We start from the raw sequence: 14250 nt of genomic DNA on the forward strand, positions 1-14250 counted from the left end.
ACCACCACCTACATTCACTCCTAACATCCCACACTAAAGGACAAGCAGAGAGAAACTAGTTTCAAACTCCAGCACTGCAGAAGAGAGCAGGTGAGCTGCAAATGTCTCCTGCAGTAGTAGTGAATCTGGAGAAGAACTCTATCCTGGAATTCTGTTACAGGTCACTAACTGTGTCACTGTGAGAGACGAAAAGTTGGCTCTCCTGGTGTGACTCAACAAAGATCAAATCACTTGCTGCTTGCCCAGACAATAGCTGATATGTGTTGGGCAGAGCCACTGGAAGGAAGGTGCAAAGATCATGTAGGAATCCTGTCTACCAATCCTGGATGCAAATCACCTTGTGATTGCATCATAACAACACTGGACTGCAGCCGGCCTACAACAATGGACCCAAGGACCCAGCCATCACGCCTTCAGGACAAGATAATCTCCACCCATCAAGTACCCTGGAAAGGGTAGACAATGGGTTCACCACCTGTTTCCTGATGTGTAATGAGTATGGGGGCATGTAGATGAGGATGGAGGAGGAGGAGGCCCCCCCCTCCATCCAGACTCTTGCCCAAACACACAGGAATGCACAGAAAGATTGCTGGGGGAACGATACCTGGACATTTACCTAAGGATGATTCCCTGGCCCTGGAATTCCTGAGGGACAATACTTGGACACATATCTAAGGACTAAAACTGTATAAAAGACTTGAGCAACTACTGGCTTGTAGAAGAAAAACATAGAAGAAAAATGTGGGGATGAAGGAAAACACAGGAGACGGACCATGCCGCTGAGAAGGGAAAGCCCAGGACAAGGCTGCTCCGGAGAAAAGAGGCTGTGGAGCCTGGAAGCTCTACAGACCCAGGCTGCCCAGAGGACCACAGCTCTTCTCCAGCCAGAGCCTCAGCACCGTTCCTGTACCAACCCAGCATCTCCCCAGAGGACCACAGCTCTTCTCCAGCCAGAGCCTCAGCACCGTTCCTGTACCAACCCAGCATCTCCCCAGAGGACCACAGCTCTTCTCCAGCCAGAGCCTCAGCACCGTTCCTGTACCAACCCAGCATCTCCCCAGAGGACCACAGCTCTTCTCCAGCCAGAGCCTCAGCACTGTTCCTGTACCAACCCAACATCTCCTGCAGCACCTTTCCTCCACAGACTCAAACTGTCTTGGGGGGGGGTGAGGGGTGTGGTAATATAATTCCTTTCCTCTTCTCTCTCTCTCCTCTCTCTCCCTCTCTCTTTTCTCCCTCTCCCCTTCTTATATCCACTTTATTTATCTAATAAATAGTCTAGCTGTTGGTATTTTGGCCTCGCTTGTGCCTCTCATTTCACATCATGGGAATGTTCAAAAGAAGTCAGTCTCCTTCCCTCTCCGGACCGAGACAGTCACCAGTAACCAAACTGTCATTCAGTACTGGTGGGAAACTCTGAATGAAGGACAACTCTTCACAATATCTTGTTAAGAGCCACATGGGTTTGTTAGGTCAGGGCTCACAACTATTCCATGGAACATTTGTCTAATTCAAATTAAAAAACAATAGAGCAAAAGAGCAGAATTTTCTCCTTTACTATACACACTTTGAGACTTTTAAACCTGAAACATCTCTTAACAAGTACCTTGTCTAGTCTAGGGAAGCAGACTCACTCTAATGTACCATTCTAAAGGGTAGATGCTGCAGAATGTCTCCATCCAGGTGCCTGCAAACAGGCTTTCAGAAGGGCTCTGTGAACTTGCACAACAGTAATGCTGGCATTGTACAGCAAACCTGACTTTCTTTATTGGGTATGCAAACGTGAACAAGGGCGCCTTGATTTGTTGTGTAGCAGTGAGCAAAAAAAATCCAGTCCCTGTCCATCAGTGGCTATGGAACCAACATTTTCCTCAGTGTTTCCAATACTGAACTGGTGGTCATTAAGGGCAAAGCAAAAAAAACAAGCAAATTTAGTTCTGCTGCACATCATCTTCAAAACTAAGGTGAAGAAGTGATGTACAGCAATTTCTAAATGGAATTATGGTCATCAGGACCTCAAGACTGCAGGAACTATGATTCATTATTACATGGGAATACAATTATGGGGCTGGGAGGAATTCCCTCTGATGTTTATGAAACAGATGGAGTCAAGATATTTGGGAACAATCATTAGGCTCTTGAAATGTTACAATATTCTAATGCTTCAAGTAAATAAATCAGGAATAAGATCCATGTATAAAATACTTATTTTTTCTTACCCAGATGAAGTCTTTTTCTGCCTTTATGATGTGGAATGAGAACTGGCTTTAAATCCATGTCTTCAATGATCATTGGTTCTAACCTGTAAGCTACTGGATCAAGCTGTTGAGAAAAAAACCATACTGACATTTAGTTATCTTAGCATAGCAGGATGGCCAAGGGATCAGGCCCAGCCAGCATGGCTTTAGGAAGGGCAGGTCCTGCCTGACCAACCTGATCTCCTTCTATGATCAGGTGACTGCCTGGTGGATGTGGGGAGGCCTGTGGATGTAGTCTACCTGGAACTCAGCAAGGCCTTTGACACTGTCCCCCATAGCAAACTGCTGGTCAAGCTCTCAGCCCATGGCTTGGATGGGAGCACACTGCCTTGGGTTAGGAACTGGCTGGAGGCTGAGCCCAGGGAGTGGTGGTGAATGGTGCCACAGCCAGCTGGCAGCCAGGCACTAGTGGTGTGCCCCAAGGATCACTGCTGGGCCCTGTGCTCTTTAACATCTTCATTGATGATCTGGATGAGGGCATTGAGTCCATCATCAGTAAATTTGCTGACAACACCAAGCTGGGGGCAGGAGTTGATCTGCTGGAGGGTAGAGAGGCTCTGCAGAGGGACCTCAACAGGCTGGGCAGATGGGCAGAGTCCAAGGGCAGGAGATTGAACACATCCAAGTGCCAGGTTCTGCACATTGGCCACAACAACCCCATGCAGTGCTACAGGCTGGGGTCAGAGTGGCTGGAGAGCGGCCAGGCAGAGAGGGACCTGGGGTTGCTGGTTGATGGTAGGCTGAACATGAGCCTGCAGTGTGCCCAGGCAGCCAAGAGGGCCAATGGCATCCTGGCCTGCATCAGGAACAGTGTGGCCAGCAGGAGCAGGGAAGTCATTCTGCCCCTGTGCTCAGCACTGGTTAGGCCACACCTTGAGTCCTGTGTCCAGTTCTGGGCCCCTCAGTTTAGGAAAGCTGTTGAGATGCTGGAAGGTGTCCAGAGAAGGACAACAAAGCTGGGGAGGGGTCTGGAACACAAGCCCTGTGAGAAGAGGCTGAGGGAGCTGGGGTTGCTTAGCCTGGAGAAGAGGAGACTCAGGGGTGACCTTATTGCTCTCTACAACTACCTGAAGGGAGGTTGTAGCCAGGCAGGGGTTGGTCTCTTCTCCCAGGCAGCCAGTACCAGAACAAGAGGACACAGTCTCAGGCTGTGCCAGGGGAGGTTTAGGCTGGAGGTTAGGAAGAAGTTCTATCCAGAGAGAGTGATTGCCCATTGGAATGGGCTGCCTGGAGAGGTGGTGGAGTCACCATCACTGGAGGTGTTCAGGAGGAGACTTGCTGGGGTGCTTGGTGCCATGGGTTAGTTGTTTAGGTGGGTTGGAGTGGTTGGTGAGTTGGACGCGATGATCTTAAGATCTCTTCCAACCTGGTCTGGTCTGGTCTGGTCTGGTCTGGTCTGGTCTATTCTATTCTATTCTATTCTAATTCTATTTATCACATTCCAGTGGGGGAAAACCATCCCTATTTATGGTAAATACAGAAACATTTTTTAATTATCTTCTATTTCAGCTTACAGAAACTCAGTGCATGGTCATTTAGTTTGACTGTAAGATTAAGCAGGTTCATTAACTAATTAGGTCTGGTTCTCCTGCAGAGATTCTAAAGGAGAAGCACAACAGTGAAAGAGCAGCAGAATTTTCTTGCACTCTGATGAGCCCTACCAACAGCTCACTGTTTAACTGCTATTAACCAAGATGGAACAGAAGAGGATAAATATACTGCATGCACTGCAAAACCTCCCAGGATTTCTAAACCTCCCAGAATGTAAACTGGAAACTCAGAAGAGCCCTGCAAAAGGCTCAAACACAAACACTTGAGACAAATCTACAAGCGTGGCTTGAAATTAACAATGGCAAAAAGGATTCTTCACGCTCTGAAAATGAACAGGGCAAATGATTACCAAGCCAACTCATATCCAGAATTCTAATTATGGAACCTACAGCCAGCTCTACTTCACTTTTGCAGTAAAGGCCACAGACACATGGAACATACATTTCAGTTGAGCCACTAAATAGAGTGATTTGGGAAATCACTAAGGGATAAGGGAAGAGGAGGTGTAATGCTCAGAGGTTAAAACTCAGGACTCTGCTTTACTGTCACCTCCATCCACTAAAACCAGCCCCCTAAAGCAGTGCTTACTCACTGGATGATAGATGTTGAAGAATCCCTTGCAAGTTGGAAGCCTGTAGTTTTCATCAATCTTCTCCACACCCCTCACAGTAAGGAACACACCGATAGGAGAGCCGAGAGCAAAGAAAATGTCTGGTTCAAAGTCCAGGGCGCTGTAAACAACAGAGACCTACCCGAGAGAAATCAGATCTATAAACTCTGAGCTGCCATATAATGCTTAGCTGGCAAGGGAAAACAAGCTGTGTATTAAATCAACCACATTCTCACAGTATTTCCAGGAAGCTTCAGCTGCATTGCCCTCTTCACTACAAATGCCAGAGGACATATGAATACCATAATACCAAACATGTTTTCAATGTAAAACCAAAAATCCAAAGTAAAAAGGCTGAGGGGACACACTGTGGCTCTCCACAACTCCCTGAAAGGATGTTAGAGTGAGGTGAGGATGGTCTCTTGCTCTTAGCATCAGGTAACAGGATGAGAGGAAATAACCTCAAGCTGTACCAGGGGAGGTTTAGGCTGAACACAAGGAACAATATTTAAATCAGGAAGTTTTCAAGGTTTGGGTTTTAAGTTCAGCTTGAGGAAAATCTTAACTAGAACAGCATAAATGTATCTTCCAGTATCTGAAAGAGGCCTACAAGAAAGCTGGGAAGGGACTTTTTAGGGTGTCAGGGAGTGATAGGACTTGGGGGGAATGGAGCAGAACTAGACTGGATGCTAGGAAGAGGTTCTTCCCCATGAGGGTGGTGAGACACTGGAACAGGTTACCCAGGGAGGTGGTGGAAGCCTCTTCCCTGGAGGTTAAGGCCAGGCTGGATGTGGCTGTGAGCAACCTGACGTAGTGTGAGGTGTCCCTGACCATGGCAGGGGAGTTGGAACTGGCTGATCCTTGAGGTCCCTTCCAATCCTGCCAATTCTAAGATTCTATGATCCATTTATGTTAACTGTAAAGCCATAGAACAATTCAATATGGTTCATTCTGCTTCTGGAACAGAACCATGGAAGGGAAAAAATGAATTCTGGTGGTGTCCTTGTTATAATAAGTTTTGCTTTTCACTAATCTAAACCCCTTTCCCAGCCCTCCCTTATGATCTACTCTAGTATAACCTCTGTACAAAAATCAAGGGAAGTAACACAAAGTCCAGGTATCATAGTATCATAGTATCAGTCAGGGTTGGAAAGGACCACAAGGATCATCTAGTTCCAACCCCCCTGCCATGGGCAGGGACACCTCACACTAGATCAGGCTGGCCAGAGCCTCAGCCAGCCTGGGCTTAAACACCTCTAGGGATGGGGCCCCAGCCACCTCCCCGGACAACCCATTCCAGGGTTTCACCACTCTCATGGTGAAGAACCTCCTCCTCACATCCAGCCTGAATCTCCCCACCTCCACCTTCATTCCATTCCCCCTACTCCTATCACTACCTGAGATCCTGAGAAGTCCCTCCCCAGCCTTCCTGTAGGCCCCCTTCAGATACTGGAAGGCCACAATGAGGTCACCTGGGAGCCTTCTCTTCTCCAGACTGAACAGCCCCAACTCCTTCAGTCTGTCCTCAACATCAACATTCAAAAACCCAAAGTCAAGCCAAAGGACAGCACTGGTCCAGATGAACCATTAAGATGCACGTAGTCTCACCTGGCCAGTTCCCATTTCAAAATAGTCATAGTCAATGTTCACAGAAGAAACAGAGGCACCAAGTGGAAGCTTCCTCCTTGGATGCAGCTGACCAGACTCTGCTGGGGAGACAGGACTAACTGGCTCTTTTGCTTTCTGGGCATCTTCTGGAGTCTGGAGTGTTGCAGCCAGCACTGCTTTCTTTTCTGCTGTTTTCTTTTGTTCCTTTGGAGAGAAGTTTCAAAATCAGAACAACAAAGTTCACTTCACAGCTGACAAAATTCTTTTAATATATCCTCAATGTTAACAAGGAAGGAAGTCAGTTGCATTTCACAGAGTCACAGGCTCACAGGATGTCAGGGGTTGGAAGGGACCTCCAAAGAGACCATCGACTCCAACCCCCCTGACAGAGCAGGGCCATACAATATAGCTCAGGTCACAGTGGAACACATCCAGACAGGCCTTGAAAATCTCCAGAGGAGACTCCACAAGCTCTCTGGGGAGCCTCTTCCAGTGCTCTGTGACCCTTACAGTAAAGAAGATCTCCCTTCTGTTAAGGTGGAACTTCCTGTGCTGCAGCTTACATCCACTGTTCCTTGTCCTATCTCAGGGAGCAAGTGAGCAGACCCTGTCCCCTCCCTCCTGACCCCCAGCCCTCAGATATTTAGAAACATTTATTAAATCCCCTCAGTCTTCTCTTTTCCAGACTAAAAAGCCCCAGGTCCCTCAGCCTCTCCTCACCAGGCAGTGCTCCAGTCCCCTAATCATCCTTATAGCCCTCTGCTGGACCCACTCCAACAGATCCCTGTCCCTCTTGAACTGGGGAAGCCCCAAACTGAACACAGTACCCAAGATGAGGTCTCAGCAGGGCAGAGTAGAGGGGAAGGAGAACCTCCCTCCCTGATGGACATACTCTAACACACCCCAGGATCTCATTAGCCTTCTTGGCTAGTGATTAATATTTTCTTCCTGAAAACTGTTTTTACCTGCTTGGCTGCTCTGTCTTTTACAAAATTAGCTATTTTCTTCCTTGGTCCAAGAGGTATCCCCATTTCCTTCAGGTCATCCACTGTACACATGAGCTAAGGGAAAAAAAAGTATTAAAAGAAAACCCATCACCAACAAACCAGGCACCTTTATAACTTTGCTAGTGACATAGATAATTTCTTACTGGCAATGACTTAGGAAGCAGGCAAAAGCTGATTCTATAAAGCTAAAGACATTTAAAACATTCCAAAGACACACAGAATACACCAGGTTGGAAAAGACCTTAGAAATCATTGAGTCCAACCTATCACCCAACAGCATCTAATCAACTAAACCATGGCACTAAGTGTTCTTAAACACCTCCAGTGATGGTGACTCCACCACCTCCCTGGGCAGCCCATTCCAAAGGCCAATCTCTCTTTCTGGGAAGAATTTCTTCCTACCATCCAGCCTTACAGGGGTTTAAAACCATAGCAGCTCTTCACAGACACATCCTTCTTTCATCCCAACATTGGGAATGTTTGGTACTGAAAAGAGCATGCAGACCCACGTTGGGATGTGGTTTCCTCTTTTTCAGAACATGCAAAGTAAATAACATCTTGGAGTGACTCTCAGGACTCTAAGAAAGCCTTTTGAGTGAGGGTTTCCTTTCTTTTGAGAAGTGGAACAGAAAGTGGGGGGGGGAAGTCCTATTTTTTTCAGGTGTTAATGTAAGTTATTTCTCAGAGGCAGGGGGAGTTGCCTGTTTCTGATGCAAATTTGCTTTGGAAAACACATTCTGCATTGGTAGTGAGAGGAAGGCACTCCTCTAAGCTTCAGAAGTGGCTATAATTCAGAACATGCAAAGATACATCATAGAAATACCTCCCCTTCCTCACTCAGTCTATCATCTAAAGGACAGCCATGCTCTAGGATGTGTCTGTCTCTGCTGCTAGACTTGGGTAATTTTTCAGCCACAGGAGTCAAAGCTTGTCTGGCTGACTTTCCTTAAGGACTTGTGAGGACAGTGATTGATTTCAGCCAGATCTGCTGGAAGACTTGACAGGGGAAGTTTAGGCTGGAGGTGAGGAGAAAGTTCTTCACAGAGAGAGTTGTTGGCCACTGGAATGTGCTGCCCAGGGAGGTGGTGGAGTCACTGTCCCTGGAGATGTTCAAGAGGGGATTGGATGTGGCACTTGGAGCCCTGATTTAGTAGTCATGAGGTCTTGGGTGACAGGTTGGACTTGATGATCTCTGAGGTCTTTTCCAAGCTTATTGATTCTGTAAACCTCCCCAGGTGCAGCTTGAGACTGTGTCCTGTCCTTCTGTCATGACATGACACAAAGTGCATTAACATAACTGGGGGGAAAATACACTGCACCAAGAAAGAGTCACATAACATTTATCTTCATGACCTGCATTAATTATCCTACTTTTGCAACTGCTTTCAAGCTTCATGGAACACTACACTCATAAAGAAACAAAAGCAAACTCAAAACATAAACCTCCATACCCAGGGCAATGCCCATAAGTTAAGTGGATCCTACTGTACCAGAGACTCCATGTCAATTCGCTCCTTCTCAAACGTGCTTGCATACTCTGACAAACTAAGCATTTCCAGAGTCTTCTGCAAAGTAGGAACATCATCATCTACTTCAGGCTCACAAAGGTCATCACCAGAAGTAGTAATCGAGGAGCCCAAGGAACTGGTGTCTTCAGTCACCTTAACAAAACAGCACAGAAACAGAACCACATCAAAAAGCAAAACCCAGTTTAATGACTTTCTCTTACAAACATTGTGATGTAAGCTTTTCCCATTTCTGCCCATTGTCAGTGAAGCAGGGTACAGGGTTTCCACTGATAGTAACAGAGCAGCAAAGCATCTATCTAAAAATTACTAAGACAGACAAAAGGCTTCCTGAGCTTTCTAACACTCAAAACTATTTCCTTTTAATCATCAAACATCGGGCCACAGTTTGTAGCCTGAACACAGATCGATTCTTTCCCTCTTCCACTTCTCCCCCACCATTCAGATACTGTTAGGACAAATGTTATGTGTTCACAAGGGTCAAATCTGAGGACTACAATCAAATCCCATTACTGTCCCAATTGGAAGTTCATAGTTTGTCCTAAGAATTGGCTCTACTGACAAAACTGCACATTTCTGCTAACAGTATCACAGTATCACAGTATAACTAAGGTTGGAAAGGACCTCGAAGATCATCGAGTCCAACCTATCAGCACAGACCTCATGACTAGACCATGGCACCAAGTGCCACGTCCAATCCCCTCTTGAACACCTCCAGGAATGGTGACTCTACCACCTCCCTGGGCAGCACATCCCAATGATGAACGACTCGCTCAGTGAAGAACTTCCTCCTCACCTCGAGTCTAAACCTCCCCTGGCACAGCTTGAGACTGTGTCCTCTTGTTCTGGTGCTGCTTGCCTGGGAGAAGAGACCAACCCCTTCCTGGCTAAAACCACCTTTCAGGTAGTTGTAGAGGGCAATGAGGTCACCCCTGAGCCTCCTCTTCTCCAGGCTAAACAACCCCAGCTCACTCAGCCTCTCCTCACAGGGCTGTGCTCAAGGCCTCTCCCCAGCCTTGTTCCCCTTCTCTGGACACATTCAAGTGTCTCAATGTCCTTCTTAAACTGAGGGGCCCAGAACTGGACACAGGACTCAAGGCGTGGCCTAACCAAAGCAGAGTACAGGGGCACAATGACTTCCCTGCTCCTGCTGGCCACACTATTCCTAATGCAGGCCAGGATGCCATTGGCCCTCTTGGCCACCTGGGCACACAGCTGGCTCATATTCAGGCAGCTGTCGATCAGCACCCCCAGGTCCCTCTCTGTTTGGGAGCTCTCAGCCACTCTGACCCCAGCCTGTAGCTCTGCATGGGATTGCCGTAGCCAAAGTGCAGCACTCGGCACTTGGACTTGTTGAATGCCATCCCATTGGACTCTGCCCATCTGTGCAGTCTGTCGAGGTCCCTCTGCAGAGCCTTTCTACCCTCTGACTAACATGTCCACATGTACTATCAGAACCCACAAGAGTGTTTCAGCTAATAAATTCTGCAAGGCAAAGTTACTGAAAATGTCAGCTCTAATTCCTGGAAAGACAAGGGAGCAAATTACCTGTTTATCAGGAGCAGCCACATCCTTCACAGTCCCATTAACACCAGAGAACTGTCCAGTACTTACTGATGAAGCCAAATCCTTCTGGTTAGACAATATGTCAAATAGAATTAAGGAACCTGGAAACAGAAATTAAAGTTGCCTTGGGGAAAAAAAAAAGTCAGATTTTCTTTTCCCTAAATCCCAAGCAAGTTTTATATGCAAAAGTGATAGCAACACAGAGGTTGATCATAAACAATCATAGAATCAACCAGGTTGGAAAAGACCTCAGAGATCATCAAGTCCAACCTATTACCCAATACCTAACACCTCCTGACAACTGAACCATGCTTCCAAGTGCCACAGCCAATCCATTTTTTGAACATCTCTAGGGACAGTGACTCCACCACCTCCCTGGGTAGCACATCCCAATGGCCAATCTCTCTTGCTGGGAAGAAATTATTCCCAACATCCAGCCTAAACCTCCCCTGGTGCAGCTTGAGACTGTGTCCTCTTGTTCTGGTGCTGGTTGCTTGGGAGAAGAGACCAACCCCCACCTGGCTACAACCTCCCTTCAGGCAGTTAGAGAGAGCAAGAAGGTCTCCCCTGAGCCTCCTCTTCTCCAGGCTAAGCAACCCCAGCTCCCTCAGCCTTTCCTCATAGGGCTGTGACCCAGACCCCTCCCCAGCTTTGTTGCCCTTCTCTGGACACCTTCCAGCATCTCAACATCCTTCCTAAATTGAGAAGCCCCGAACTGGACACAGGACTCGAGGTGTAGCCTAACCAGCGCTGAGCACAGGGCACAATGACTTCCCTGCTCCTGCTGGCCACACTATTCCTGATACAGGCCAGGATGCCATTGGCCTTCTTGGCCACCTGGGTACATTGCTGGCTCATGCTCAGCTGCTGTCAACCACTAACCTCCAGGTTCCTTTCTGCCTGGCTGCTCTCCAGCCACTCCATCCCCAGCCAGCATGGGGTTGTTGTGGAATGTCTGGATTAAACTACAATGCCCACACACAAACCTGAACATGATCATTCTCAGCAGAAAGTAAACCAAACCTCATTCATGCCTTATGGAGTTGCCTTGATTAAATTATCTGTCCTCAACTATCTTTGACTACTTGCCAAACTGGACAGAAAGTCTCAGCCCAAACTAGCATGTCATATGTTGTTATAATACTTATTCATGTTCCAAAAAACTTACCTTGGTTTTACAAAGTGAGGGTTTTGAGACCCAGAAGTTACTTGCCTAAGATGACACACCAGATAGCCTGCCAACCTTTAAACTCAGAGGACAGAATGTCTTCCAGTACCTGAAGGGAGCCTACAGAAAAGCTGGAGAGGGACTTTTTAGAAGGGCTTGTGGTAATAGGACAAGGGGCAATGGTTTTAAACTACATCAGGGCAGATTCAGATGAGACACTAAGAAATTCTTTAATATGAGGGTGGTGAGACACTGGAATGGGTTTCCCAGAGAAGTTGTGGATGCCTCACCCCTGGAAGTGTTCAAGAGCAGGCTTTGAGCAACCTGGACTAGTGGAAGGTATTCCTGCCCATGGCAGGGGGATTTGAACTAGATGATCTTTAAGGTCCCTTCCAACTCAAGATATTCTATGATTCTATGAAGGGAAACAATGGGAGAAGGCAGAGGGAGAAGGTGGGAGGAGATGCAGGCATCCATGAAGTACTAACTTCCTCTCAAAGCTTTATAAACTTACCTCTTGAGAGGTGCTTGACTTTTAGTCACCCATATTCTGAAAAACAGCCATGCTCTATCAAGGGGTTAGTAGGTCAAGAGATGCTCTCCTCCCCATCTACTCTGCCCTGGTGAGGCTGCATCTGGAATATTGTGTCCAGGTCTAGGCCCCTCAGTTCAAGAAGAACCTCAATGAACTGCTTGAAAGAGTCCAGAACAGGGTCACAAAGATGATGAAGGGAGAGAGACTGAGGGAGCTGGGGCTCTTCAGCTTAGAGAGGAGACTGCAAGGTGACCTCATGAATGTTTATAAGTATGGGAAGGGTGAGTGTCAGGATGGGAGTCAGGCTCTGCTCAGAGATGCCCAATGATAGGACAAGGGGCAAAGGGTGCAAGGTGGAGCATAGCAGGTTCCATGTGAACAGAAGCAAAAACTTTTTCACTGTGAGGATGACACAACACTGGAACAGGCTGCCCACAGAGGTTGTGGAGTCTCCTCTGGAGACATTCCAAACCCACCTGGGTGCATTCCTGTGTGATCTGCTCTAGGTGACCCTGCTCTGGCAGGGGGGTTGGACTGGATGAGGAATAGAATAGAATAGAATAGAATAGAATAGAATAGAATAGAATAGAATAGAATAGAATAGAATAGAATAGAATAGAATAGAATAGAATAGACCAGAAGAGACCTTCAAGATCATCACGTCCAACCTATCATCCAACACCACCCAATCAACTAAACCATGCAACTAAGCATCCTGTCAAGTCTCCTCCCAAACACCTCCAGCAGTGGCGATTCCACCACCTCCCCAGGCAGCCCATTCCAATGGGCAATCACTCTCTCTGTGTAAAACTTCCTCCTAACCTCCAGCCTGAACCTCCCCTGGTGCAGTCTGAGACTGTGTCCTCTTGTTCTGGTGCTGGCTGCCTGGGAGAAGAGACCAACCTCTGCCTGTCTACAACCTCCCTTCAGATAGTTGCAGACAGCAATAAGGTCACCCCTGAGTCTCCCCTTCTCCAGGCTAAAGGCAGGTCCCTTCCAACCCTTAACGCTCTGTGATTCTGTGATACTTCTAGCCTGACACTTAGTGAAGGTTGTGTTTCCCTTATCGTTTATCCCAACTCAGCTGCTCGGCGGATTACCTAAGCTGTGCCCGGCCACGGAGACTCCTCCCTTGAAGTCGGGGTTGCGGCTCATGAAGAGGGCGTACAAGCGGTTCATCTCCAGCCCCACTTTCTCCACGATGGTCTGGCAGTAGGTGGGGCTGTTGTAAAACAGGATGTCCAGGAGGGTTTCATTGGTGAAGTGGCGTAGGCGACCGATGCTGGGCAGAGTGATCTTCTTTATGTTCCTAGCAACACAAAACCATTAGAAAGCCTTTGGAGAAATGCAGATAATAACTTCATGAGACCCCCTCCTGGAGTACTGCATCCACTTCTGGAGCCCCTAGTACAGGAAGGATCTGGAGGTGATGGAGCATGTCCAGAGAAGGGCCATGAGGATGAGCAGAGGGCTGGAGCTCCTCTCCTATGAGGATGAGGCACTTAGTGCCATGGTCCAGTTGATTGGATAGGGCTGGGTGATAGGTTGGACTGGATAATCTTGGAGGTCACTTCCAACATGGCTCATTCTATGACAGACTGAGGGAGCTGGTGTTGTTCAGTCTAGAAAAGAGAAGGCTCGGAGGAGACCTAACTGTGGCCCTCCAGTATCTGAATGGGGCTACAAGAAAGCTGGGGAGGGACTTCTTAGGGTGTCAAGGAGTGATAGGACTGGGGGCAATGAAAAGAAAACAGAAATGGGTAGCTTCAGATTGGATGTTAGGAAGGAGTTATTCCCATGAGGGTTGTGAGACACTGGAACAGATTGCCATCACCTCATACTTACAACCACTATCTCCACACACCCATTGTGTATCAGTTCATCAGCCACTACCATGAAAATGAAGTACTGAAAAAGTGTGTGTGTGTGTATACACATATATCTCCCGGCACTCAGTGTTATGGGATGGTCTCAAGCTGCACATGGGGAGGTTCAGGCTGGATGTTAGGAAGAAATTCTTCCCAGAAAGAGAAATTAGCCACTGGAATGTGCTGCCCAGGGAGGTGGTGGAGTCACCATCACTGGAGGTGTTTCTTTAAAGAGAGACTGGATGAGGCACTTGGTGCCATGGTTTAGTTGATTAGATGGTGTTGGGTGATAGGTTGGGTTTGATCTCAAAAGTCTTTTCCAACCTGGTTAATTCTGTATTCTGTAAAGGCACTAATATAAAAAATAGTCCACACATGCCTTTCCAGTTTTCCCTGTACTCATCAAACAATTAAAAATAAAAACATAAGCCATTCTCTTTTATAACCCTGTCATGCACCTATTGATCTAGCCTGAAGAGAACATTAACATTTGAGCCAGCAGTGTGCCCAGGTGGCCAAGAAGGCCAATAGCATCCTAGCCTGCATTAGGAAT

At 47.3% G+C, this 14250-nt stretch overlaps 1 protein-coding gene across 1 annotated transcript in view; it reads right to left on the reverse strand.

The window, feature by feature from the left end:
- Positions 1–14250, reverse strand: part of SEC23IP (SEC23 interacting protein) — a 47088-nt gene that overhangs the window by 15290 nt on the left and 17548 nt on the right. Inside the window, exons 9-15 of the mRNA XM_068166111.1 lie at positions 12930–13138; positions 10109–10227; positions 8525–8695; positions 6993–7088; positions 6028–6231; positions 4402–4557; positions 2220–2322 (exon numbers count right to left, since the gene is read on the reverse strand). Coding sequence (XP_068022212.1) covers positions 2220–2322; positions 4402–4557; positions 6028–6231; positions 6993–7088; positions 8525–8695; positions 10109–10227; positions 12930–13138 — 1058 coding nt within the window. The remainder of the gene's footprint in view (positions 1–2219; positions 2323–4401; positions 4558–6027; positions 6232–6992; positions 7089–8524; positions 8696–10108; positions 10228–12929; positions 13139–14250) is intronic.

Source organism: Melanerpes formicivorus, unplaced genomic scaffold (genome assembly GCF_026170545.1).
Source record: "Melanerpes formicivorus ecotype bairdi unplaced genomic scaffold, bMelFor1.0.p_v2 SCAF_97, whole genome shotgun sequence".
Classification (NCBI taxonomy): Eukaryota; Metazoa; Chordata; class Aves; order Piciformes; family Picidae; genus Melanerpes; species Melanerpes formicivorus.